The sequence below is a fragment of the Notothenia rossii genome (assembly GCF_949606895.1).
Source record: "Notothenia rossii genome assembly, chromosome: 9".
Taxonomy (NCBI): Eukaryota; Metazoa; Chordata; class Actinopteri; order Perciformes; family Nototheniidae; genus Notothenia; species Notothenia rossii.
This window is the reverse complement of record NC_136907.1, coordinates 42,736,166-42,762,899: the sequence shown is the minus strand read 5'-3', so window position 1 is coordinate 42,762,899 and position 26,734 is coordinate 42,736,166. Positions and strand designations below refer to the sequence as shown.

Sequence of the window (26,734 nt, the reverse complement as noted above, 5' to 3'; positions counted from 1 at the left end):
AACTCCGTTCAAACATCAAAACGTTCAGCTCGGTCGGGAATCGATGGCTATTACTTTTCTCATTCTTAACTTTCATAATTCCAGAGATAAATCCCATAATTCATCACACAGACTTCAACAAATCTTCATGCGACTTCAGCTGCTAACTGTTCATTCATACTTTCACTCAGAAACCTCATTCCAACTTTGAAATGTTACACATCCTCCTGACATTATTCGTGTAAAACAACTTTTAAATCTGATTCTTACTTTTAGAGATATTAAACATTGTTCAGAACTTGTTAAAGAGGTTTTCTTCAGATTTTAACATTAACTAGAGTGCGTGATGTCACAGCTAGAGGGTAGAACATCTTGAAATTTGCCTTCATATATTTTTTTTAAACTGCCATAATTCCCAAACCCTACATTCCTGAGACATAATCTTACATGACAAACGTAGGAAAACATCTCGTAACTTGAAAAATGACAAATAATTAAGCAAAAATAATTCAACAAAAATGCCTCTTGAGGGCATGAAGTGGCAAAAAACCTCAACATGCCTCCATTAAAGCCCATTGTAATTTCAGGCTGATATTTCCTCACGGCAGCAGCCGTGAGGAAACCTAACCTTTAGCCTTTAGTTAAACTGCCAAAAAGGCCACATTATTAACCCGAAAGTACACAAAAATTACACTTCAGATACTTAACTTCCTTGACATGCTTCACGTTTTGAAATTTCACAGATATCTGTTACGGCTCTTCCACAAAACATTCACATGTAAGAGGTTTATCTCTCATTCAGAACAATGGAAACCTGTGATCTCTGCACATCTCTTTAGCTCAAATATAAACACCTGTGTCATGGAACACGATGATCTCATCACTCCAACTGACATGCTCAGAGCAGCAGACTTCAGATAGCAGTGTGCTAACAGTCCAGCCGTGAAGACATCTACGGGACAGTTTTGAGATTTCTTCAAATGACGTTGCCATGGCAACACAATGCTCTCCATGAAACACGATTTTCTCACAACTTCAGTTCAAATGCTCCAAACGCTCCAAAACTTCACAGGTTTGGTAAGGATGCAGCCATCAACGCATCTAAGCGTATTATGGGATGTCATCAAATGCCGTTGGCATGGCGACAGATCATTCACCATCAAGTTAGTTCAAAAGTTTGCAGTTCAAATATTCTGCTGCTTTTCCAAGCCTTTTTACTTTCTTTTCTTCACTCATCATACATTCAAGCCCCAGTGTTCATATATCATTTCAATCTAAATTCTTCACTTTCTTCTTACACATTTCATTTCAATCTAAATTCTTCACTTTCTTCTTACACATTTCATTTCAATCTAAATTATTCACTTTCTTCTTACACATTTCATTTTAATCTAAATGATTCACTTTCTTCTTACACATTACATTTCAGTATAGCAGTTTAGTGTCAGCTTTTCAACATAAAGCATTCCCACTAGCAATTTCTTCAGGAATTGCATTCTCTAGTTTATCAAGTTGTTTGAAAGAGTGTGTTTGGTGTTGCAAAAAATAACTTTTTTAAGGTTAAATGCAAACGGCAGAAATAAAAAGGCCTTAAAGGTCCCATGACATGCTTTTCCGGTTATTACCCGTCCCCTTGTGTGTTATGTAGCTTTTTATGCATGTAAACGGTCTACAAAGTCACAAACCCTCAAAGTACACCCTGTAGCGAGTACAACTCTAACACAGAAAGACCCCACGCAGCATTCTCATCTGTTTGTCATTACTGGTGTCATTTTCTGGTTGCTAACGTCATTGTAACACATAATCACTGATGTTCCGCTGTAACGGTGGTGGACCCATCAGAACAGAGTGGGCAGGAGCTCCAACAAGGCGTGTAGGACAGAGAGTGAATATACATACTATACAGAGATGCTGTATGAGAAACCAATGTGAGTTTGGAACATTGAACAATGTAAATCTATTCGAGTAGACCTCAACAATGGAATTATGATCGGTAGAAATGGCCATGATTGATTGATTGATTGGTTGATTATGGATTAAAAAACATTTATTCAAGGCCGCTGCGGCACTTCCGTAACATTAACCCCTTTCGAATGATTGGAAAGAGGAGCGGTTTTCCCCCTCAGTCAGTGTGAATGAAGCCTAACAATTAACACGGGAGTGGCAGCTAAAATAGCAAAGAAATACATCTTTCGTTGTCAAAATAACGTTAATCTAATTGACTACGGCTAACGTTACCACTACAATAACGTCACAAATATCGTACTTGCTAACGTTATGGTTTTTAGTTGTTTAGGTATACAAATTAAAACAAGAAGACCAATATGAATATTCAGAATGATTCACTTGGTGTGTACTTACCTAGCGTTACAGTCCTGCGGAGAAATGTTGCCGTGTTCGATCCATGGATGTATAACTCTTGCATCAATCTTTAACGGTCACGGTCGCGCTTTTCCTGGAGAATATTTTAAAAAAGCCGAGGGTCACGAGGCTGCGTTAAACCAATGAGAAGGCGCGGCCTATCTGATGATGAATCGAAACCTAAGATCGATGCGGACCAGACAGACTCAATGCAAAGATATACTCTGAGGGAGTACATCATCCCAGAATAAACAATACACAAGTCAACACCAACACCACACCAAGAAACAACACCAAAGAGAGGTTCTGGTGCACTCTGAGAAGTGTACTTTATGTCCATTCTACTCCAAAGTGTAATAATTTCTACTCTGGTCATCAGTACTCTGGGATTTTAACACTTTGGTATTTGCTGTGCAGCAGAGAAGACAGACAGGAAGTTCTAGAGGTTCTATCATCACCAGAACTCAGGGCAGCGACGGCAAAACCAGACAACACACAACGTAGCTTTACGGAGCCAAAACGGCCAATACGTTTTACCTTTGCTGTTTTCTGATAAAAAGTTGTGTTCAATGGCATTAAAACGCTGCTAAAGTTTAATTCAATGTGTCTGTGTCACTTTGAAATGATTACTGATAATCCATCATAACATTTTTGTCAAAAACTGAGATTTCATATAGAGTGTGGAGGGCTACAACCCAGTTTCCGGTTTTGGGCATTCTGGCTGTGCATCACTCATTCACCAATGGGTAATGTTTGGATGGATTTAGGAACTTCCCTCTCGAGTATATTGGCTCTAATTGTTCAAAAGAGGTGTCAATCATCAAAATCGACCGAGGGGGGCCAGAGATATGCCAAATACACCCAAAAGAAATGTTAAATCTCTCTAAAAAGGTCAAATGTCACTTGTTTTGTATCAAACTTGATACAGGTAACTTATATGTTATAGTTTGGATTCCTAAATATTTTAGTCTACTGTCCCATCATGCAAGGGTGGTTTTCACTATAAGTAATGTTTTTTTTGGACAGACACTATAATTTAGATTTTTTTTACTATGTTCAATCTGAATTTACTTTAAAATAAAAAAGATCTATATTGATTCTGACTCTTCTACATCCAACTCACAGGTTTATCATTTATTTGAGAAAAAATATTATTAATTTAACCCTTTTGAAGTGAATATATATAAATTGTTCTGGGAATGTCATTTTCGAGCCTGAGACCTGGAAAACAAGCTCAGGGCTTAAACGGTTAAAGACTTGTTGGTTGAAAAGAAAATATGAATAGACTTCGACAATTACAGAAATCCTCGATCAGTGCTGCCGTCATTTTAAGTTATGTAGTTGTTGTCACAGTTCAAGCCATTAGTACGCAGTCAAACAGACTGTTATTTTTGTAGCGGTTACTATGCAATCATTTTCAAATCAACAAAATATCTTTTATTCAATATTGTGAATCAAGTCGTTGGTTTATCAGACAACCTTTACAAAAACATAGTGAGGTGAAAAAAAATGGCTAGCTCTCTCCAAGGCTGTCCCCAACAGCTAACCGTGAGATCTCATGGACAGAATGCTTGATCTCATGGGATAGCTCAAACCAGATGTCCTCTTGCTTCCACCTTTCTGCAAATGCTACCCTCTTAGTTTGCTCTGGCAAACAGCCATTACCAACGGCTGGGATCCGGCCGAAGAAGCTGATACGTTTTTCCTTGGCTCTTCTTGGTTGTTCTGAAAGCAAACACATCAGTGGACACCACCTCCCATGTGCACCCTGCACAGTACTTGCTGTTTGAGGACTGCAAAAACCATTTACATTTGTCATGGCCAATTTGACCGAGCCATGTTCCGCCCACGAGTGCCAGAGCACTAGGTGCATTGCCACTAGGGATGTGCATCTCCATCACTGAGGCTGATGAAATGCACATCTCGATACGTTGCCACGATACGATACATTAACGATACATTTGAAACACCAGGCGATGCAATATGATACGATTCACCTCTGTTGCGATACAGTTACGAGTTGAAATACGATTGGATTCAACATTATGCGATTCGGGGCGATACGATGCGATTCAACACGATGCAAAATAATGATACTTTTTTTGATAGGATTTTTGTTTTATTCCTTATATGCAGCAAATCATACATTAACAAAAAAGTGCTTTACATATTTGGTTCTCTCTACTAGTACTGCGCATTCCATCATGCTGTTTATTTTTTACCTTAAAAAACTCTCCAGAGTACAATTGTATAACACCTCACAGTTAAACAATTTAAGGATGCATTGCCCATGATTAACAATGTGCAAATAACAACTACCATAGTGCAATGCCCATACAGCTGCTGCCTGATGTGCTTAACACTCATTCATAGGCTAACTCACCAGTGAGCAGAAAGCAGTGGTTTCTATATGAACAATAAAAAATACAAATAACCTTTCACAAACAGCTCTATCATAACTGCTTACAGTAAGGAAGACATTTAAATTAGGGCCGGGACTCGATTAAAACAATTAATCTAATTAATTACAGGCTTTGTAATTAATTAATCGCAATTAATCGCATTTTTAATCACATATAAATATTTGACCTGAGAACAGTGAGAAGCAATTTTTTTCACATGGATTTTAGTATACCATTGAATAATGACTGAATACATAAGCTTAAGCAACAAAACATTGTTTATTTTTTTCAAGGATGTACTTAACCAAGACCAATAGAAAAGTGCAATTTTTGCCATAAAGTGTAGCAATAGCATATTTAGGAATATAGTACATTTCAGAGATTCAGGTAGCCTATAGGTAGGTAGACCTTCTGTAAACTATAACACTTTGTTTTTTAAGTATAACACAATACTTTCAAGTACATTCAGAACATTGGAAACCCTGACTATTAGAAAACATCTCTCTGTTGCTTCAGAGGCCATAACAGACTTTGTTGATTTAAAAAATCTAATCAATTTCAGTCCAACTCTCTCAATAACCTTGGCCAAAACAATAAACAGTTCAACATAAAGTGCCAGTTGCACCAACAACATAATACATAGTTCAACATAAAGTGTACTGTACCATTTAAAATAAAATAAAAAAGTGCCAGTGATTGACCTCAATCCCTCCTATTCTTCCAATATCCTGATGAAAAATAAAATCTCTCTGTTGCATAGGCCACTGTTTGATCAACGCGAATTGGGTGTGGGTCCTTGTACTCCGAGTTGGGCTAACGTCCGCGCTAGCTTCCACGCTAGCTGCTATATGTTTTGCATTGAGGTGATACTTGAGGCTTGATGTGCTGCGGTAATATGCGAATTCCTTTTTGCATAATTTGCCAACAACTGTGCTCTTATTGACGCTTCCATCCGTCCGTTTTTTAAAACAAAATGTCCCATCCACGGGGCCAACCAAAGTGGTCTCATCAGCTTCTTCGTTCATGTTTGACTATTGTTCACTGTGGTTTGTTGTTGTTTGAAGTCATGAACGTTAGTTGGTGCTCCAGTATAATCGGTACCCCTGAAACTCATCCAGTGAGAAACGTTCCGCGGTGCAAAAATAAGTGTGATTAAAATGCGTTAATTTTTGTGTAATTAATAAATCTTAATTAACGCGTTAAAGTCCCGGCCCTAATTTAAACTATTATTGGCCGTCACAGGCTGCTGTAAACTAAACACCACTCTCTCTGACAGAACACCTCACTGAGTGATTTAACTCAAAGGTCTAACTTTCAGGTTTCTCTTTTCAGCCGCAGACCCCATGTCACCTCTTAATGTGCGCCGCTAAGTTCCTCGTACTACTTGTGTACTTTAAAGCGGCTCGGCATCGTTTACAATTTGAGAGCAATTTTTAAGTTGACCGTCTTTCTTGAACAATCCGAAGTGTTGCCCAACGTTTGATTTGTAGGTATTGTTCGGTGCGCTGTGTTTGTCTTTCTCCTCGACTTCCGTTTGTTTTGATAACTGAGACTCTCGGCCCCCGTAGTGTTTCTCTTTCTCCTCGACTTCCGTGTGTGTTGATAACTGAGACTCTCGGCCTCCGTAGTGCGAAGCAAAGATCAAAGATCGTCTCTGCTGAGTGCTGACAGGATGAGGGGATATTATATGAATGAATTGTTTTTTTATCGATGCATTGCGAGTTCAACCCAAACTGTAGCCGATTTGCACTCTTTCAACCGGTGCACTCGCATCTTGAACGTTTATGCTGGTGCACCGATGCGAATCGGTGAATCTTAACATCCCTAATCTTCACGGGCACAGTTCTCAGCGCACGGAAGACATTTGGTCGATCCTGCACCCCAAGGTTTTACACATCTTCTTAACATTGTAGGCAGGACTTTTTGCAACTTCTGAGAAAAGTAATTTTCCAGTAACAGAATTCAAAGTGCTAGGAATTGTGACGGTCCCTCATTGGCTGTAAAATGTGTTTAAATCAAGTCTTGCTAATGGATTTCAGTTTTGATCTTGTCATAGCAGCTCAAACCATACATCATGGTTATTATCTGTGTATTTAACTGTTAACTGACCGTCTTTTGTTTCTCACCCTGCCTCTGTTGCTACTACAGGTTCATACCAGGGTCAGTGGACTGGTGGGATGCGTCATGGCTACGGCGTGCGTCAAAGTGTACCATACGGTATGGCCTCTGTAATACGCTCACCTCTACGAACCTCGCTGTCTTCCCTCCGTAGTGAGCAGAGTAATGGTACAGTACTTCGTGACAGCCTGTCTGACAGCCCTGCCGGTACACGTGGTGGCTTTGTACTCAACTTCCACTCAGACGGAGAAGGTTCAGAGAAGAAAAAGGGTCTTTTTCGCCGTGGTTCCCTCTTTGGGAGCCTTCAGCGACTGCGCAAATCTGACTCACGATCGTCAATTTCCAGTAAACGCAGCTCAGCACACAGCGACACAAACATGAGCCGCATCAGTTCTAGTGACGCCAATTCCACCATCAGCTTTGGAGACGGAGACACAGGCGATGATTACCTGCCTCTGGAGGACTACGTGGATGCCACCACCACCGAGGCCTACATGGGTGAGTGGAAGAACGACAAGCGCAGTGGATTTGGTGTCTCAGAGCGCTCCAACGGCATGAAGTACGAAGGCGAGTGGTTGAACAGTAAGCGCCATGGCTACGGCTGCACTCTGTTCCCTGATGGATCCAAAGAAGAAGGGAAGTACAAGAACAACGTTCTGGCCCGAGGCCTCAAGAAGCAGCTGATCCCGCTGAGGAACGCCAAGACCAAACAGAAGGTGGATCGAGCCATCGAGGGAGCAGTGAGAGCGGCAGCTATCGCCAAAACCAAAGTCGAGATTGCCATCTCCAGGTAAAATGTTGCATGTAAGATCATCTCACCTCAAAGCTATAAACGTTCACACTTTTTTTGCGTTAGTATTAGGTAGGTTGCTGTAGAGAGCAGAGGACAGTCTATTGTGTAAAGGTCCCTTGCTGGATTTAAACCGGACCAAATACATTTTTAGCATCCTAAATCCTTACACTACAGCAGAGTTCCCGTTAGAATATGTTTTCGCCGGTCAACATGTCCGTTAAAGTTTAAATCTTCCGGACAAAGTTTGAAAAGTGCCGGTCAAAGGTCTTCTTTGTTATTTATTGAGCTTTAAAACAAATTGATATGATTCGATATCAAACAAACTAATTATAGTAGATGAACTATTCAAAAGTGTACAGTAACTTACAATAACACGGGAATAATAAACGGAGCGCTCTCTCCCTCTCCTGACAGCCCGTCAGTGTCATGCAGCTCGCGGAACCAGTAATGAGTGACCCGACAGTAAAACTAAACATATCTATAACTAGTTTAGGTAGTTTGAGAGGTAATTAAAATAGCTACGTGTGATATTCTAACCTGAAGTGTGTGTTTTGTTCCACTCACCGCTGCATGTGATCATGCAGAGCTGCGTGTCGACTCGTCAGCAGCAGCTGATCTCTCTCTCCCGTCAGATTAGACTTCACTCGCGTTTATGTCCATATCGATCAGATCCAGCTAGTTCTAGCTAATGATAGGACTACCTGCTTATTAAAAGACACCTAAACAATAAGCGTCGATATGCATTTGTTTACATGCCACCGGAACCCCGTGGCATTACCAACAGATCAACGCACAATCAACCCACACAGGACATCTCTTTCTCCATATTAAGTGTTAGACATTAGAATTGACTATTCTTGTCTGTCACATACTATTTTGTCTGTCACATAAGTGGCGCAAGTTGTGCAACTGATGCTGTATTGCGCTAAGGGGAAATGATTTTGACCGGACACTTTGACCGTTTGCCAGCATATTTTACCGGTCATAGTCCGGTAATTACCGGCTAACGAGAACTCTGCACTACAGAACAGGACACTGAAAATGATAATCAAACAATCAGGTTGGACACAAGCCTCCAGGTTAATCAAATGAGAATACAAATCTGTGATCCAATTTATTTACTATTGATGTGCTTGTGCAAATTTTGTGTGAGGGCTTATTAGTCAGTTTGACTCCCAAACAAAGTTCTTATAATCTTGATAAGCTTCCCACCATTCTCGTCTGATAAATGAATTCATGTGTTTTTTTGCCATGCAGTGGCTGTGTTTCCAGAGTGCAATTTGAAAAAAGGGGAATCTGCATTTTAGACATCTGTATGCTAGTGGAGCCTCGCAGATGGGGGTGCTGCAGCCCCCTCAGCACCCCCCCCCCCCCCCCCCCCCCCCGGCGTCCATTCGCGATGTCTCGCTGTCTCACAGATCCCACGCAGTATTCCCATCTGTTTGTCATTACTGGTGTCATTTTCTGGTTGCTAACACCATTGTAACACATAATCACTGATGTTCCGCTGTAACGGTGGTGGACTCATCAGAACACAGTGGGCGAACCTCCAACGGCACCTCAGTAGGGACTTGAGTTGGGACTTGAGTAGGAACTTGAGTAGGGACTGGAGAGGGAACTCGAGAGGGGACTTGAGAGAGGGCTTGAGAGAGGACGTGAGAGGGGACTTGAGAGGGGACTTGAGAGGGAACTCGAGAGGTGACTTGAGAGGGAACTCGAGAGATGACTTGAGAGGGAACTCGAGAGGGTGCTCGAGAGGAGACTTCAGAGGTGACTTGAGAAAGGACTTGAGAAAGGAATTGAGTAGGGACTGGAGAAGGGACTAGAGAAGGGACTAGAGAAGGGACTAGAGGAGGGACTAGGGAAGAGACTAGAGAAGGGACTAGAGGAGGGACTTGGGAAGGGACTAGAGGAGGGACTAGAGAGAGGACTCGAGAAGAGACTAGAGAGGGGACCAGAGAAGGGACTAGAGAAGGGACTTGAGTTAGGACTCGAGAAGAGACTAGAGAAGGGACCAGGGATGGGACTAGAGATGGGACTATGGCAGCTGGGGCCAGAGCTGGGTCTGGAACCATGGCCGCTGGGGCCGGAACTGGGGCCGGGACCATGGCTGCCGGGGCCAGAACTGGGTCTGGAACCATGGCTGCTGGGGCCAGAACTGGGGCCGGGACCATGGCTGCTGGGGCCAGAACTGGGTCTGGAACCATGGCTGCTGGGGCCGGAACCAGGGCCAAAACCATGGCCGCTGGGGCCAGAACTGGTTCTGGGACCATGGCTGCTGGGGCCAGAACTGGGGCCGGAACCATGGCTGCTGGGGCCAGAACTCGGGCCGGAACCATGGCTCTTGGGGCTCGGGCTGCTAGCCTGGCCTTGCGACTCCTTCTTTTTCTCTTGCTACAAGCTGTCGGAGAGCAGGCTGATGTCGTCCGCATAGTCCAGGTCTGTCAGGAGTACTGTGGGGTGTTGTCTCGACCTACTTGGTGTTAGAGTGAAGCCAAGATCCTGCTCTCGTCCACTGATGGCCTTCCTGAGCGCATAATCCAAGACCATGATGAAGAGGAAGGGGGCCAGGGTGTCCCCTCGCATTACCCCAGCCAGGATGTCAAACTCCTCGCTGTTGCCATCTGGGGTCACCACCCTGGCCATTGTTCCTGCGTACATGGTCTCTATTGCCCAATCATGCTTGATGCTTATTGTTGGCCGGGAATGGAAATTATTTGACATCCTCCCTAGAACAATCTTTTTATATATATGTTTACATTATACTTTGAATCAAATGGACTGTCTATGTTGTAATGTTATTAGGTTGTTAATTCTGTATACACAACATATTTTGCAGGAGTTTCCATCCTGAGAGAGGGATCTTTACATTGAGATTATGAATACAAGAAGCCAAAATAAAGTTCCTACCTAGGCTTGTCTCAGCTAGTGGCCATTGATTCCTCCTCTGTATATCCTTTTAGATATTTTCTGGGCACGCCCAACTGGTAAGAGGCCCCGGGTTAGACCCAGAACACACTGGACAGATGATATATCTTGTCTGGCTAAGTATCACTTTGGGGTTACCCGGGAAGAAATGGAAAATATTACTGGGTAGAGGACAATCTGGAATTACCTTGTTAGCCTGCTGTGCCCCCAACCCGGCCCTGTATATATAAAGAAAATTGATCATAGTATCGTATAGCATACAACATATAGCATATATAACATATAACATATAGCATCGTATAGCATCGTATGTATGTTATACCAACAAATGCATTTAGAGCAGTATTACATAGATACCCATTGATAATTACATTCACAAGAGAGCCCACCTGAAAATCAACCCTCCACAGTCCAGAGCTGAGCCCAGAACAGAGTCCTCTATGCTGCTCCCTCTCAGACACACTATAAGCAGCCTCACAACACTGCTGTCCTAACACCAATCAGAGTAAAACTAACAATAACACAATGTAGGGGAAACTATTGAGATCATTAGCAAGAAGAATCCTAAAGCAAGAGTAGATTACAATGTCATCCAGCCCTAAAAATAGAATGAATGAATTGGTAGTCTCTCTGTCAGGGATAGAAAGCAGAGACACATCCTAACTAAGTACGGTCCTGGCAGCCAGCAGAAAGTTAAATATGGGGTTAACGTTCAACACAGATGCAATTCCTTACAGAACATTTATTTTTCAAAAAAAGGATATGAACTGAATATTGTCTTTTTGTCATGTTAATGTTTGTATCACTTTTATTCTGTGCTGTCCGATTATTCGGACCATTGTTATTTTGATGCTTTGTCAAAATTATTATTGACATTTTCAAACGAATAAACATTAATAATAATTTATTTAGGCCGGAAGAGATTGTGGGAACACAGTGATCATACAGAGAGAGAGAAAGAGTAGCTGCGTGGGTTGGAGGGAGAGAAGCAAGTAGGCACATTCTTGGATGTGTGTGTGTGTGTGTGTGTGTGTGTGTGTGTGTGTGTGTGTGTGTGTGTGTGTGTGTGTGTGTGTGTGTGTGTGTGTGTGTGTGTGTGTGTGTGTGTGTGGGGGGGGGGGGGGGGTGTGTGTGTGTGTGTGTGTGTGTGTGTGTGTGTGTGTGTGTGTGTGTGTGTGTGTGTGTGCGTGCGTGCGTGCGTGCGTGCGTGCGTGCGTGCGTGCGTGCGTGCGTGCGTGCGTGCGTGCGTGCGTGCGTGCTTGTATAGGCCTTTATGTGCGTCAGAAGTAGTGCTTGTCTAAATAAGGCCAAGATGGACAACGCTTATCAACAGCTGACATCCCCCCCTGAGCAACACACACACACACACACACACACACACACACACACACACACACACACACACACACACACACACACACACAGTCAGTGTGGAAGAACGCTCTGAACTCTGGTGACGACATGGCCAACCTTTGGACTCGAGCTCCCCTGCTTTGGTGTCTGTTGTAGATATAGGCTGATCTTCTTTTTGATTTCACTGGTGTATAAATAGTTCTGCTGAATATTATAATTATATGTACATAATCATAGCTTGAGTGGGGGTAATCGATTCTGGTTTGTAATCCTTTTCAACAGTTAGTGGAGTGCATGTTTCCAAAAACCTTGTTAGCTTTGAATCCTTTCATTAAAGGTAACCTATTATGCAAAATATACTTTTTCATGAATTTTTATATATAAACATGTGTCCCCTCTGTTTAGAGATTCTGAAAGTTTCAGCAAATAATTCAGAAAGACAGGTATAAATGGATCAGGATCCATTTCTATAAAAACCTGTCTGAAAATGAGCCGATCAGAGATTTGGCCACTTTATGATGTCATAAGGATGTTTTGTCTTGTGTAACCATTAGCCAATCAGCAACCAAGGTAACCCCCCCCCCGCCCACACATTATCACCTGAATCTCCTCCTAGAGCACCATTGTGTTCTTTTAACCAAATATCTCTCAGAGTGGCTCTTTATTTTCATCTAAAGTAAAGATACATCCTGTTAGGAGAGGACGCTGGCGCTTGTTTGTTCGCCGCTTCTCCTACGCCTCACAGTTTTTATCTGCTTTTAAGCTATTTTATCTGCTTTTAAGTCTGTTTAATAAGTGTTTTTATATCTTAAACCTCGTGATTATTGACGGTTTTGGACTTGACGGCTGTTGGGACTCACCTGCTGTATCGCCCAATTTCGCCGACTATCTGGCTGACTGCTTGCCTCTCTCCCGCTACTAGTGTGATAGCAGGTAGACTCCCAAGCCTATGTTTCATTCCCGGACGTGAGGTATACTAGCGGGATAGTCTTCCAGCTGTCTTGTTGCTGTTAGCCCTCGCTGCTAAGCACCGCTACCAAACTTCTTCGGCGCCCGACTTGTTGACATGTTGAGGTTTTCCATTTCCCAACTCCAGAGTTTCAACCACTCCAACGCTCCAACCTGCACCTCAGTCATTAAACAACTTGGACTACTTCGTCGGCATCGCTATATCCACCGAAGCCAAAGAAGAAGACAAACTGTATATTCCCAGCATGGAGATGCGGAAATTCCATCCATCCACTCTGTCTGCCGTCGTGTCGCACATCTGAGGCGTCACCAGAGCCCGGTCACGGCGGGGTCAAATCGCGCCAGAAAAATCGCGAGACCGCTGCATGAATACGCGGAGAGCATCGCGAGACTGCCACACACGAAGGAGTCTGGAAAACGTGGAGTGGATTACAGCCTACTCCGGCCCCTACAGAGACTCACCACATCTTCCAAAGCCAAAATAGAACTTCTGAATACACAATCCCTCAGTAATAAAGCATCCTTCATTCAAGACCACATCACTGATGAGAACATTTTACTCCACCATCAATGAAGCTTGCCCTCCTGGCTACAGTTACTTGGAAAAAGCCTGCAGCACTGGTCGTGGTGGAGACCTAGCTGTCATCTACCGAAAGGAATTGGAACTGTCACTCCTGCCCCTGCCTGTATTGTCCTCTTTTTAATGCCTTGCATTTAAATGTAAACCCCCCTTCCCCCTGACAATACTTCTGATCTACCGGCCACCCAAACACAATTCAGCTTTCATCTCAGAGATACAAGACCTTCTCACTACGCTATGCACAACCTCTGCCAATATTATCATACTTGGAGATATTAATATTCACGTCGACTCCCCCTCCTGCAACTTTGCCACTGAGTTTCTGCTACTTCTGGACTGCCTCAATCTCACACAGCATGTTGATGTCCCCACACACGCCAAGGGCCACACGCTTGACCTGTTCATCACAAACTCCGCCCCCATCAGCAATCTGCTTTTGTATGACCTGGGGGTGTCTGACCACAAGACCATCTCTATGGAGCTGATTTTCCAGTCCCCACTCAGCAAGCCCAAACGCCAAATCCGCTTCAGGAACCTGAGGAACATCAACCCGGACACCATGACCCTGGACCTCCAGCATCTCTCTTCCGCCAACTTCTCATCAGTAAATGAGTCAGTGGCATACTACAACCAGTCCCTTAACAGTCTCCTTGATCTGCACGCCCCCCTCAAAACCAGGATGGTCACCTTCTCACGCTCAGCCCCTTGGTACACCGGCGAGCTGCAGAGAATTAAGACAGCTGGGCGTGTCCTTGAGCAGCGGCTCAAGGCCTCAGGACTCAATGTGCACCGGTTAGCCTACCGTGAACACCAGAAGGCCTACGCACAGTCCCTCAGAGACGGTCCCAGTACTACTCCTCTATCATCAACAAGAGTACTGGAAACTCCAAGCAACTCTTCTCCACCATAAACCACCTCCTCAAACCCCAAAGTCCACTACACTCCGACTCCACTGAGAAGCAGTGTAGCAACATCGCTGCCTTCTTCAAAAACAAAGTTGACACCATCCGCTCCATCCTCTCTAGCCCCTCTGCACCTCCAGTTCCAACTGCTGACCCACAGCCTAGGACAACCCAGCCTCTTCGCTGTTTCACGGACATGTCTCAGCGAGAGGTTGAGGGCATCGTTAGGAGGGTGAAGCCCTCCGCCTGTGTCCTGGACCCCCTTCCGTCAGCTCTGGTGAAATCGTACATCTGTACCATGAGCCCCATGATCACTAAGATCCTAAACCTCTCTCTCCAGGCTGGCCATGTCTCCTCTGCCCTAAAAATCGCTGTCATCAAACCTCGTCTAAAAAAAACCTCCCTTGACCCGGGAGTCCTGGCCAACTACAGACCCATTTCTAACCTTCCTTTTCTATCAAAGAAAAACTAGTTGCTGCTCAGCTCCAGGACCACCTAAACTCCAACAACCTATTTGAGAAGTCCCAGTCTGGTTTCCGCTCAGGCCACAGCACAGAAACTGCCCTGGTCAGGGTCACCAACGACCTGCTGATGACGGCTGATGCTGGCTCTCCCTCTATCCTCATCCTACTCGATCTCACTGCAGCTTTCGACACCGTCGATCACGGCATCCTCCTCCATCGTCTGAACTCCACCATCGGACTATTTGACTCTCCCCTTGACTGGTTCAGATCATACCTCACCGGGAGAACAGAGTACGTCTCCTTGGGCGAGGCAGAGTCGGGTACCCACAACGTCACCTGTGGTGTCCCTCAAGGATCAGTTTTGGCCCCACCCTTTTCACACTCTACATGCTCCCCCTTGGCTCTATCATCAGCCGACATGGAGTATCGTTACATTGTCACGCTGATGACACCCAACTGTACCTCAGGATCAACCCTACCTCCTTTGCAACCCTGCCTTCACCAACACTCACTGACTGCCTGGAGGAAATACAGGCATGGATGAAGCAAAACTTCCTGAAACTCAACAGCTCCAAGACCGACGCCATTACAGTTGGCACCCCACACCAGGTTCGGTCATCCACCATCACCACCATCACCTTCTCCGGCCAGTACATTACCCTCTCCTCAACAGTCACCAACCTGGGTGTGAAAATGGACGCCCATCTCACCTTTGAGGCTCACATTAAACAGCTGTGCAAGAACTCCTTTTATCACCTCAGGAACATCGCCAAACTCTGCCCCACACTCACTCTGTCTGACGCCGAAAAGCTAGTCCACGCCTTTGTCTGCTCCAGGCTGGACTACTGCAATGCACTCCTCATCGGGATCCCTAACAAAAGCATCCAGAGGCTCCAGTACATTCAGAACAGCGCTGCTAGGATCCTGATGAGGGTGCGCAAATACGACCACATCACCCCCATCCTTAAAGCACTACACTGGCTCCCCGTGGAACTGAGGATCGAATTCAAGGTCTCCGTCCTCACCCACCAGTGTATCCATGGAACTGCCCCTCCCTACCTCAAGGAACTCCTCACCCCCCATACCTCCTTGCAGACCATCCCCTCCAGCAACTCCAACCTCCTCAAACCCCCCAGGACTAAGCTCCGTACTATGGGAGACCGGGCCTTCTGCTCGGCTGCCCCCAGTCTGTGGAACGCTCTCCCCGACCACATGAGAGCACCACAGACCATGCCTTTAAAAAAGGCCTCAAAACCCATCTGTTCAATAGAGCCTTTCCCTCGACCTCTTATTTATTTATTTATTACCCCCCTTTTATTTTATTTTATTTCTATTGTTTGTTTTTATTGCTTTTTATTAATTTTACCGTATTGTGTAATGTTTTTATACTGTTCATGCTCACTGCTTGTAGCACTTCGGGATTTGAAGTCAAATATGAAGTGCTTTATAAATGAAACCCATTATTACAGACAGAGAATCAGCACTTTGGAAACAGGGCTGAAACAGAGGGGATTATGGGATGCTACAATGCACAATCTGATTGGTATTTTGACCCAAACACATCGGAGACTTGCTTTGTATACAGATGTAGCGATTCATTTCAGACAGTTTGAAACGCAAGGGCCGTGATTGGTACGTGATCTGCCCTCGCTCAAGGGAAAACCTCCAGCTTGACTTGAGACCGCCCCTCTGATAGATAAATGTAATTCTAATGAAGCCAGCTGCAATGGATCATTGATCCACCAGGGGGTGCAGTGGGGTTCCACACTGGAGCTCATGTGAAATAAAGTCAGATACAGTACGCTGGATGTACAGCGGAACTTTGTTAAGATCCATATGTCACGGATATCATACTCTGTGCTAAATAAGAGACATGTAATCGTTTACAAAACATCACCATGTTGTTATTTAACAAAATAATGTTGTTTAGTCGAAAAAAACGAACAGGAGGAAATGCAGCCCGGCTCTCGATTTGTAATCCTAATTTAATCATCATCTTCACCACGATCATTTATGTTTATGTTTGCCGAATTGACATGAAATCACTGACACATATGAATATCCTGTATTCAACTTCATTAAAACGTTATTAACGTGCCTAAACTCAGTAATTTACTAAAAATATTTATATTTTAATGGATCCCAAAGCGTAGCGGAGGGATCCTGATCTGCATGACGGGTGCTACTTTCCCCATAAGGAACAAGTCGCTGCAAATTATCCACATGGCCACATTCTCAACAAAGTAACGACATGACTCCCAGTATTAATTGAAATGCTTTTATGGTTTTAGAACATGTTTTTATTGATTTAAAAAATAGTTGTATGCATTGATTTAAATTGACATGCATCCGCAAAGAAAAATAGTCAGTTGTTACCGTTTTTAAAACAGTCTGAATGAAACGGCAGCTCTCAGCTGTGTATTTACACAACTAATGGCCCATCAACCACAGCTCTCTCTCCCCCCCCTCCCCCCCTGATCTTTCTTCTCCAGCAGCTAAATTAACTGTAGGTTACTCTGAGTGACAAGCTTACAGTTAGACACAACACTGTCATTGCAAGTGACCCTCAGTTAGTTGACTTTTATGTTCAACTGCTAAATTCATTACTGATAAAAAAAGGGCTTCTACTGTACCTAATTACCTTAACACTAGAACCACCAGAGGTTTTTGTATAGGCCTACCTAAACCTTTCAAATCCCGCTATTAGAATGCGATTTTTAACAACATAGGGTGCTACCTAACACACTTTCAGGAAAAGTGACTTTTCAAATATTGATGTGTTCAAATGCTCTTCAAAACACAACTGAAAGTCCATGAAACTTGTCTTTCTGTATTTGTGAATGAAGCGCCATCTCCTGGTTAAAACCTGAAATTGAAAATCTGGCAATGCCCTCTTTTAAAATAGTGGGAGGGCTTGACATTCCTCAATAATGGTCTTAGGCAGGTCGTAGGCAGGAAGCTGTAAGTTGGAGTCTGAAATGCAGTGCTACATCTGTATATATGAGAAATATGAGACCTATAATATATTGATGAAAAACTGTACCTTTAAAATAGCATAGTTAATGCTATGTTAGCGAAAGGCTAGCAGCCGACACTGATGTACAGGTTAGCCTTGATAAATTAATGACAGTTTCCTACGACGATATGAATATGTATATGGAACATAGTTGAACTACAAAAAACAGTAGCATTGCTTTACGAAAGGATAAATGGTCTTACCAATGGACAAGCAAAAATAAATATATCAACAAGGACAAAATGAGAGTTACAGAGAACAATAGTATTAATAATAACCACTGTTATGTTAATAATCAATCCATCTTCTCACGCTTATCTGTGGTCGGGTCTCGGGGTAGCAGTTCCAGCAGAGAGCCCCAAACTTTCTTTTCCCTGGCCACTGGGGGATCCCAAGGCGCTCCCAGGCCAGCGAAGAGGTATAATCCCTCCACCTGGTCCTAGGTCTACCCCTCGGTCTCCTCCCAGTGCCTGGAACACCACCCTAGAGAGGTGCCCAGGTGGCATCCTTACTAGGTGCCCAAACCACCTCAACTGGCTCCTTTTGATGCGAAGGAGGAGCGGTTCAACTCAGAGTCCCTCCCGGATGACTGAAAACCCATCTCGGCCGCTTGTATCCGCGATCTCGTTCTTTCGGTCATGACCCATCCTTCATGACCATAGGTGAGGGTAGGAACGAAAATGGCCCGGAAGACAGAGAGCTTTGCCTTCTGGCTCAGCTCCCTTTTCGTCACAACGGTGCGGTAAAGCGACTGCAGTACCGCTCCTGCTGCTCCGATGCTCCGGCCCATCTCACGCTCCATTGTTCCCTCACTCGAGAACAAGACCCAGAGATACTTGAACTCCTTCACTTGGGGTAAGGACTCATTCCCTACTTGGAGTGGACAGTCCATCGGTTTCCTGCTGAGAACCATGGCCTCAGATTTGGAGGTGCCGATCCTCATCCCAGCCGCTTCGGTTGCGAACCGATCCAGTGAGTGCTGAAGGTCGCAGACCGATGAAGCCATTAGAACCACATCATCTGCAAAAGGCAGTGGTGCAATCCTTAGTCCACCGAACTGCAGACCCCCACGACTACGCCTCGAAATCCGATCCATGTATATTAGAAACAGGATCGGTGACAAAGCGCAGCCCTGGCGGAGGCCAACCCTCACTGGAAATGGGTCCGACTTACTGCTAAGGACCCGGACACAGCTCTCGCTTTGGGAATACAGAGATTGGATGGCTCTGAGTAGAGACCCCCTCCCACAGTAACTCCCTGGGAACTCGGTCATACGCCTTCTCCAAATCTACAAAACACATGTAGACCGGATAAGCATACTCCCAGGCCCCCTCCAGGATCCTTGCGAGAGTAAAAAGCTGATCCGTCGTTCCACGACCAAGACGGAATCCGCATTGTTCCTCCTCAATCTGAGGTTCGACAATCGGCCTGACCCTCCTTTCGAGTACCTTAGAGTAAACTTTCCCGGGGAGGCTGAGTAGTGTGATGCCTCTGTAATTGGCACACACCCTCTGATCCCCCTTTTTGAAAAGGGGAACCACCACCCCGGTCTGCCACTCCTTCGGTACTGTTTCTTATGTTATTTTGTTAATTACAACATGAGTAAATCCATTGAAAATAACAATGATATAATATAATAATAATGATAAAAACCGAAAACCTAATACTTGAATATTTCGTAAATAAGCATTGTGTTGACATAAACATCACTAAATATTTGTAGGACAACACATTGTTAAGCTTCTCAGGCAGCAGCTTACACACAAACACACTTTAACACTTGGTAGTATTCTTATCCAATATACAGAGATCTTTGTTCAAACATATATTCAATTAACCATGTCTAGCAAAATGGGGAAGTTTACCATTCAAGTAACTGAGCCTATGTTTGTTATTTGTGTTTTTCTGCAGGACAGCCCATGCCCGGGCCAAAGCAGACTCTGCAGACCAGGCGGCTCAGTCAGCCGGGCAGGACTCTGATATTGCCAGAACCGTGGCCAGAGAGCTCTCTCCAAACTTCCATCAGCCAGGTACAGTACAACAACTGCACAGTACACATTATTCTGTCAATAATGTTACAGAAAGCAGAATGTGTAAGTAACTTTGTTTAAATTAGTAAGATACAGAAATTACCGTCATGTGGTTCTGTTTTTGAATGCGGTATAGTACTTGCATCCATTTCGCATCACAGGTCACAATTTAAAAAACATTACTTTTAAAAAAAAAGCTATTTATTTAGCAATAAACAGCATTGCAAATAATGACTTGCGAGAGGCTGTGATTTATGGCATTTGGAAGGACCGCTGCCTTACTACAGTGATTTGAATTGAAGCCAAGGTCACAACCATGATAAAGTGTTAATTATCTCAGGATAGGAATCCCTTTCTTGTGATAATGGGGTTCTTTATTTGATTTGTTATTTCAGTTTACAACATTTTGTTTTCTCTAGATGTCCCGGTTTCATTACTTAGCCAACTCAACTCTGTTGTCCCGGGACAACATTTACAGTTATTTTAACAGCAGCTTGATCAAAGATAAAAGTATAGCTCAATTGGTAGAGCTGGGGGCGCATTTACTGGGGTTGATCCTCAAGTGGAGGGCCTGGGTTCGGATCGGTCTTGGGACCATTTGCCCCGTTCAACTCTGTCTCTAGAAATAAAGGCAGTGGTTTCTGAGACAATTTCAAATGTGTTTTACTGATGACTAAGGGATCATTTGTAGTGCCAAAGAAGAGGAAACTATTTGAAGGGTTATACCAGGCATCCTCAAAGTCCGGACTCCGGTCCGGATCCGGACCGAACCACAACTGTCTCTGGACTCTGAGCAAATTATACTTTTCATATGTGTTATCTGCGAGACATCGCCACAACGCAACGAGTCAAAAGTGTTCCGCTATGTCCAACAACAAACAGCGCTCTGCATGTCCGACTGTTCCACTGTCTGTGTGTGTCTGTCAACGCATTGGTCCAATCACATTCAGCATCAGCGTTTTTCCCCCCCACCAACAGTCTGCGAATCAGAGGCACAGTAGGGCGGGTCTTCGCGGAATGCGGGTGTGAAAAATGCGTGTGTTTAAAAAAAAAAAGTCAGAGCGAGAATTAACAGCTCATCTAGTTGCATCTGTACTGTAGCTAGTAGCCTAGTTTCACCTACTGGGGTGGCATGGGGGGGCAACTGCTACCCTCAAAATAGGCCTTGCCCCCCCAGCTGCCACCCCAGTTGGCAGCTTTGTTTTGAAAGAAAAGTTGTGGCTCATCGGACATTTATGAGAGAAAGTCTCTAATGTCCGAGTGCAAGTGAATGCAGCACTAGACGTACGTCTTGTAACCCCTCCCCCGGCCCTGGCGCGAGCGTGGAAATATGATTGGCGGCGATTTCATTTGAACGGTACGGCGCAAAACGAGAAGCATTCGGACCAAAGTAATGAAGGAATGAGGTGCGGTCTACAATGACAGAGAAGAGACTGTCAGGTTGGCTGTACTCAGCATTGAATCAAAACGCACTAAAGCTGTTGATCTTAATCAGTTTGTGAGGCGTTTTGCTGAACAAGATGGTAATCGCCGCATTCAGCTCTAATAGACATGTCAACTTGATGCTCTGCTCACGGATGAGCAAACAAAACTGTTAAGATGATGACCTTACGTGTGTAAATATATGTTTTTCTTTGTGGGGGTCTGCCCCCCAAAAAGGTTTTAAGTCCTGAGAAAGTTAAATAAGACGGTGTGCAAAACTGCCCAGCCAAAAAAAAGTAACCACTTTGATTGAACTAGGCCAGCAGGTAAGGACTCTCCCCTGGATCATAACTGAAGTATAAAAGAATGCATGACTGAAGTGATGGAGGCCATGTTTGAAGGCAAACTAAAAGAGGAAATAACAGGTCAAGCCAATCCCCCTCTCAGATTCCACAGCAACCAGAAGAACATAAACACTGGCTGGTGATTTGATTCATCAACTTTGTGATGGAATAAGAAAAGCACAGTGCATTTCCTTAGCTGTGGATGAGTCCACTGACACCACTGACATTGCTCAGTTGTGACTTTTTATGATGAGGCAAAGGGGGAGTTTGTTGAGGATGTGTTGGGCCTGATGAACCTCAGTGGACACAGAAGGGGGTTAGACATTTATAAAGCAATAATGGGAATGCTGAATGAAAGAGGGTGCAGCTGCCTTTATTCATAACTGCAGCTCTTACACTGCGACTCTGAGGGATCAAGCACAGACACAATAACAATGAAAACTGCTGCATACAGATTATTTTTGTTTTTGCAACCTCGTGTTAAGAATCTTGTTGTAATTGTTTAAAAGTTTGAATGACCGTAATAAACGGACCTTTGTCTTATTGAAAACAAAATGTTGGACCTTTAAGATTTGTATTTGAGTACCCCTGGGTTATACCATAGCTAGTATTAAGCTATGATGCTCCCATACGCTATGCTTAGCTAGAACCTTAGACTAACGCTAATGTGAGTGACGACAATACCCAAAGGGCATTTGCAGGGGGGGATTGTACAGGATATATGACCTCTGACCTCAAATAGTTCTTCATAACATTTCCATTAGCAAAATAGTAGATAGTTCCAAATACCTGCTACTTTTTTTGTACCCCTTGGCTCTGGTTAAAATCTTTCAATTCAGGTCTAATCTACATATTCTTAACTTCTTAAAACACAAACATGAAGAACTCTATTGGGCTTTTTCAAAAATGTTGCAAATTGCAGGATCTTTTACAAATAGTATTCCCATTGGTCTTGAAAAATGTTAGGAACATATCAAAGTTCCTATTTCTTTCTATTTTATTTTTAGCAGCTGAACAACGAATTATAACTAAATAACTGTTTTCATATCTTACAGTCAGAATTGTTACCACACCACAACATTAGGACTGCTCTTGTTAAGGTCTTTCATGACGTCCACACAGACATTGGCGGAATCTCAGTATTATTATTGGACTACTATTGTGTAGTTATTAGATATTTGTGCTGCCTTGGACACAGCCGACCCCAACATATAGCTATATCAACTGAAAAACTGGATGGGATTTTTTGGCCCCTTGCCTTTGAATCTTACTTAAAGGGAATGAATCCTCATGACACGCATTTTTAAATAATTATCATCCGATAAAACAGACCAGTCTCTGCCAGTATTTTTATTATTTTTTTAATCCGATGACGTTATCATTGATTTTAAGCTGATTAATTACCGAAATAACATCAACCCTGATGGCGGCGCCATTTTGACGAGTCACATGACTTATTTTACCGGAAGTGACGTGAACTATGCATTTGGTGTCGAGGACAAATTGACGTATGTGCTTTGTTCATGTTTTTTACTCTAGTTACTCTCACAATTCTATTGAAATATGCCTCATTGTATCGCGAAACATTGCCACAATTCGGATAGGAACAATCTGACGGTTCTGGCCACTTGGCCCGAACCTGTATGGCTGAATTCCCCCATCCAATCTCTCCACATTGCTCAAAACTTCTTCCGTGGCTGACGAGTCCGAACGCAAATACTCCGCCATGTTTTCGTCGAATGAGCTTTCGTGTTTACAAAGTGAACGCATAGATGACGTCACAACCTAGTTTTTCGGATCATGTGACTACTGAAAATGGCAGCTGCCTGACGGAATATACAGGTTTTGATAAAAAAGACCTATAAAATCATTATTTACCGGGGAATATCGCTGATTTCTTCAGGGTATGGTTTAAACATAATGTTTCACTAAATACTGAAGTTTTTATTAACTATCTAATGACTGGAGCCTTCCTTTAAAGAATATGGGGAAATATTTATTTTTAATGTAATTGCAGATCCAAGCAGACTTGATGAGGGGGTTCCTCAAGGCTCTATCTTAGGGACCTCTTCTCTTTAACTTCTACATGATATCAGTATTGAAATATTAAATAAAAGTACCCACTCGTAAATCAAAATATTACCAAAAAAGTTTATTCGAAATCAGGAAAATTATTAGTTATTTAATTATTGTCTTTTGGGGGGTTTTAACATTTGATGATGTTATCTTCCCATTTTATGAGATTTGAAGGGATAATTACTAAATGAAATTACATTATAGAGTGTTTCAAACTGTATCAGTAATATTAAACTGTACTGTCCAGCAGATGAAGAAACATGAATACTCAGATGGTCAGACAGGTTGTGTATTTTTTACTTCAAAGAGTGCTTTAAATAATCTTTTAAACCTGTGAAATGTCTTGATTATCCTACATTTCTGTAATGTAGCTTTAGCCCCAGATCTCAACAATTATTTGGATGAGTAAAGTTTTATCACAAGAGATGGATATGATGGTCTGCTAAAAAAAGACCCAAGCTGTTATAAACAAAAAAAGGGATGTTTTTTATGGGACATTTTCACTGTTGTATTTAACTACATATATATATATATAAATTGCTTTAGTAATGTGTTTCTGTGTGTTAAAACCTTTCTTAAATGTTATGTGATTTCAGGCCCTGACTACATACGGCAGAAGTATAATGAGCCAATAGAGGTGAATGAGGTTCCTGTGGAGAAAAAGGAGAAATCTCCAACAGGGAGCCCTCATTTCTACCGGAAGGGCACAACACCCGACCAGTCTCCATCTTCAAGCCCAGTTCCCAGCACCACTCCTTCACCTATTGCTGTAAAAAGTACAATTTTTAGCAGTAAAAGTCCCGCCGCAGTCACTCCACCAACTGTGACAGCAGGTAAACAACTTTTTTTTCATTTGACCAGCTTGTCTTTCTCATGATACAATTAACAGTCAGCAAGTTAACATGGTACATTTCTTGATCATTTTACAACACAGATGTTCCCCATCCTATGCTCACACACATACAACATATATTTAAGTTGGAAAATAAACTGTTAATATTGCAGAAACAATAGGCGCGTTCACACCGCAGTACTTTTCCCACTTTAGTACAGATCGCGTTCACACCGGAATAAGTCCCTGGGGGAGGATTAGGCAAATGAAGCCGCCGACGTCACTTCTTCTTCTTCTGCTTTGGGTTTACTGGCAGGCCGCAAACAACTTCACGGCGTATACTACCACCCAAAATCCCCGGCCGGAAGTCCCCGGAGTTAGGGACTGGCTTCCGAGTACATCGCCAGAACGCCGACACCTCCAAATCTCCACCGCTCCCATGTTTTCTTTTGTGTTGCCATAACTTAGTCTCTCTGCGTTTCTGCGCTGGGCTAATGCTAATGCTAATAATGCAATGCGAGGATAATAAAATGGCGGCTTCACAACACTTTTTGGGAGCTTTACGGGGCGTGGTTTGCAATCCGCCGAGCCAGACATAGGAACCTTTTTCTCCCTGCTCTCTAGCAGGGACGGGAAAGGGGGTATAAAGGTTCTCATTAACTAATTTTAGTTGCGGCTCTTTTTGGTGTGAACGCGACATTTCGGAACTATATCGGAACTAAAGTGGGAAAAGTACTGCGGTGTGAACGCGCCTATTGCAACCAGCAGTTTTGGCAGTACCCAACTCAGAAAGCAGGCAAATTGAGTATAAAGTACGGGATAGTCGCTTCTTCATCAGTTTATTGTTACTTTGCACTTTTTCGGGATATTATTAACAGCTACAATAGGTCGTAATGGCTCACAATTTACTGGTGATCCGAAATGGACCGATTTTATTTACTAGCAATTTTCGACTTCCAGTCATTCTTTAACACACATTCAAACACACAGAGGGCAGTGTTACAATGCAACACATTGGCCTGACCATCAAAAGCAATTGTTGTTAAGTGTGTTTCCAAATTACATGTGGACAAGATGAACAAGGATCAAACCGCTTACACTGCAATCATCTTACAACACAGCTCCCAACCAACAAAGTGTTTGTCGTTTCTTTGGTTAACTATTATTTTCTCTTTTCCATTATTCTACTTGGCAGGCATAACAAAGGCAGCCTCAAAACTATCTCTCAAACGGGAAGTGAGGCAACAGGAGGCTCCTCCAGTTGTCAAACCAGCTGTAACATCAGCAGGTGGCGGTAAACCTAGCAACGGGCAGATTCACTCCCAGTACCATGGTTACTATGTTAAGGCAGATGTCAAGATCCCGCCCCCCGAAGAACCAACTGGTGTGGAGGATGACCTTCACTCGTCAAGCCTTGCACGCTTGCCACCCCCCGTCAAACCACTTTGGACTTCAGCACCAAAAACCCCACCCACCCCTACCCCTTCACCAGCTCCACCGAAAGAGAGCACAAAAGCACCAGAGCCCCCCAAGACAAAAAGACAGGAATCAACCAGACCAAAGAGCCTTGCAGAAACCAAGAAAGCTAGTATGGAAATAGTTCCTGAAATTGTAGAGGAGGAGTCGGTGAGTTAGATAACGTTACTACATGATTGATTCCGATTTGCAGATTGAGTGCATTGTTTCATACCCGCTGGGGGAAACCCATGGATGTACAAAGAGATCTGGATCAGCGTCGGAGTTGGGGACCCGTTCGTTCCTATGAGAGTTGCCCTGTGGTGCATGAAGCCCAACATGGAGTGATTGTAAATTCAAAAAGTAGAGCCATAGGGGCAATATTTAATTTTAATAAACACAATTGTATACCTTATCCAAAACACATTATAATCTTAATTCAATGATTACATTACATTTACATGTCATTTATTAGATGCTTTTATCCAAAGCAACTTACATACATTCAGTACTGTGGACAATCCCCACAGGGCAATTTGGGGTGAAGTGTCTTGCCCAGGGACACAACGACATGCTGACTGCAGTGGGACTCGAACTTGCTATCCCCTGATTCTAAGTTCAGCACACTCTCCACTGAGCCACAGCCTCCCTTTATATGATAATAGGATTTCTGTATGCTTCTTATATCTAAAACCATTCTTTCATTGGAT

General features: G+C 43.4%; 1 protein-coding gene across 1 annotated transcript in view; it reads left to right on the top strand.

The window, feature by feature from the left end:
- Positions 1-26,734, top strand: part of LOC307020816 (junctophilin-1-like) — a 94,560-nt gene that overhangs the window by 56,465 nt on the left and 11,361 nt on the right. Inside the window, exons 2-5 of the mRNA XM_079652402.1 lie at positions 6,891-7,650; positions 19,777-19,895; positions 24,334-24,570; positions 25,765-26,195. Coding sequence (XP_079508528.1) covers positions 6,891-7,650; positions 19,777-19,895; positions 24,334-24,570; positions 25,765-26,195 — 1,547 coding nt within the window. The remainder of the gene's footprint in view (positions 1-6,890; positions 7,651-19,776; positions 19,896-24,333; positions 24,571-25,764; positions 26,196-26,734) is intronic.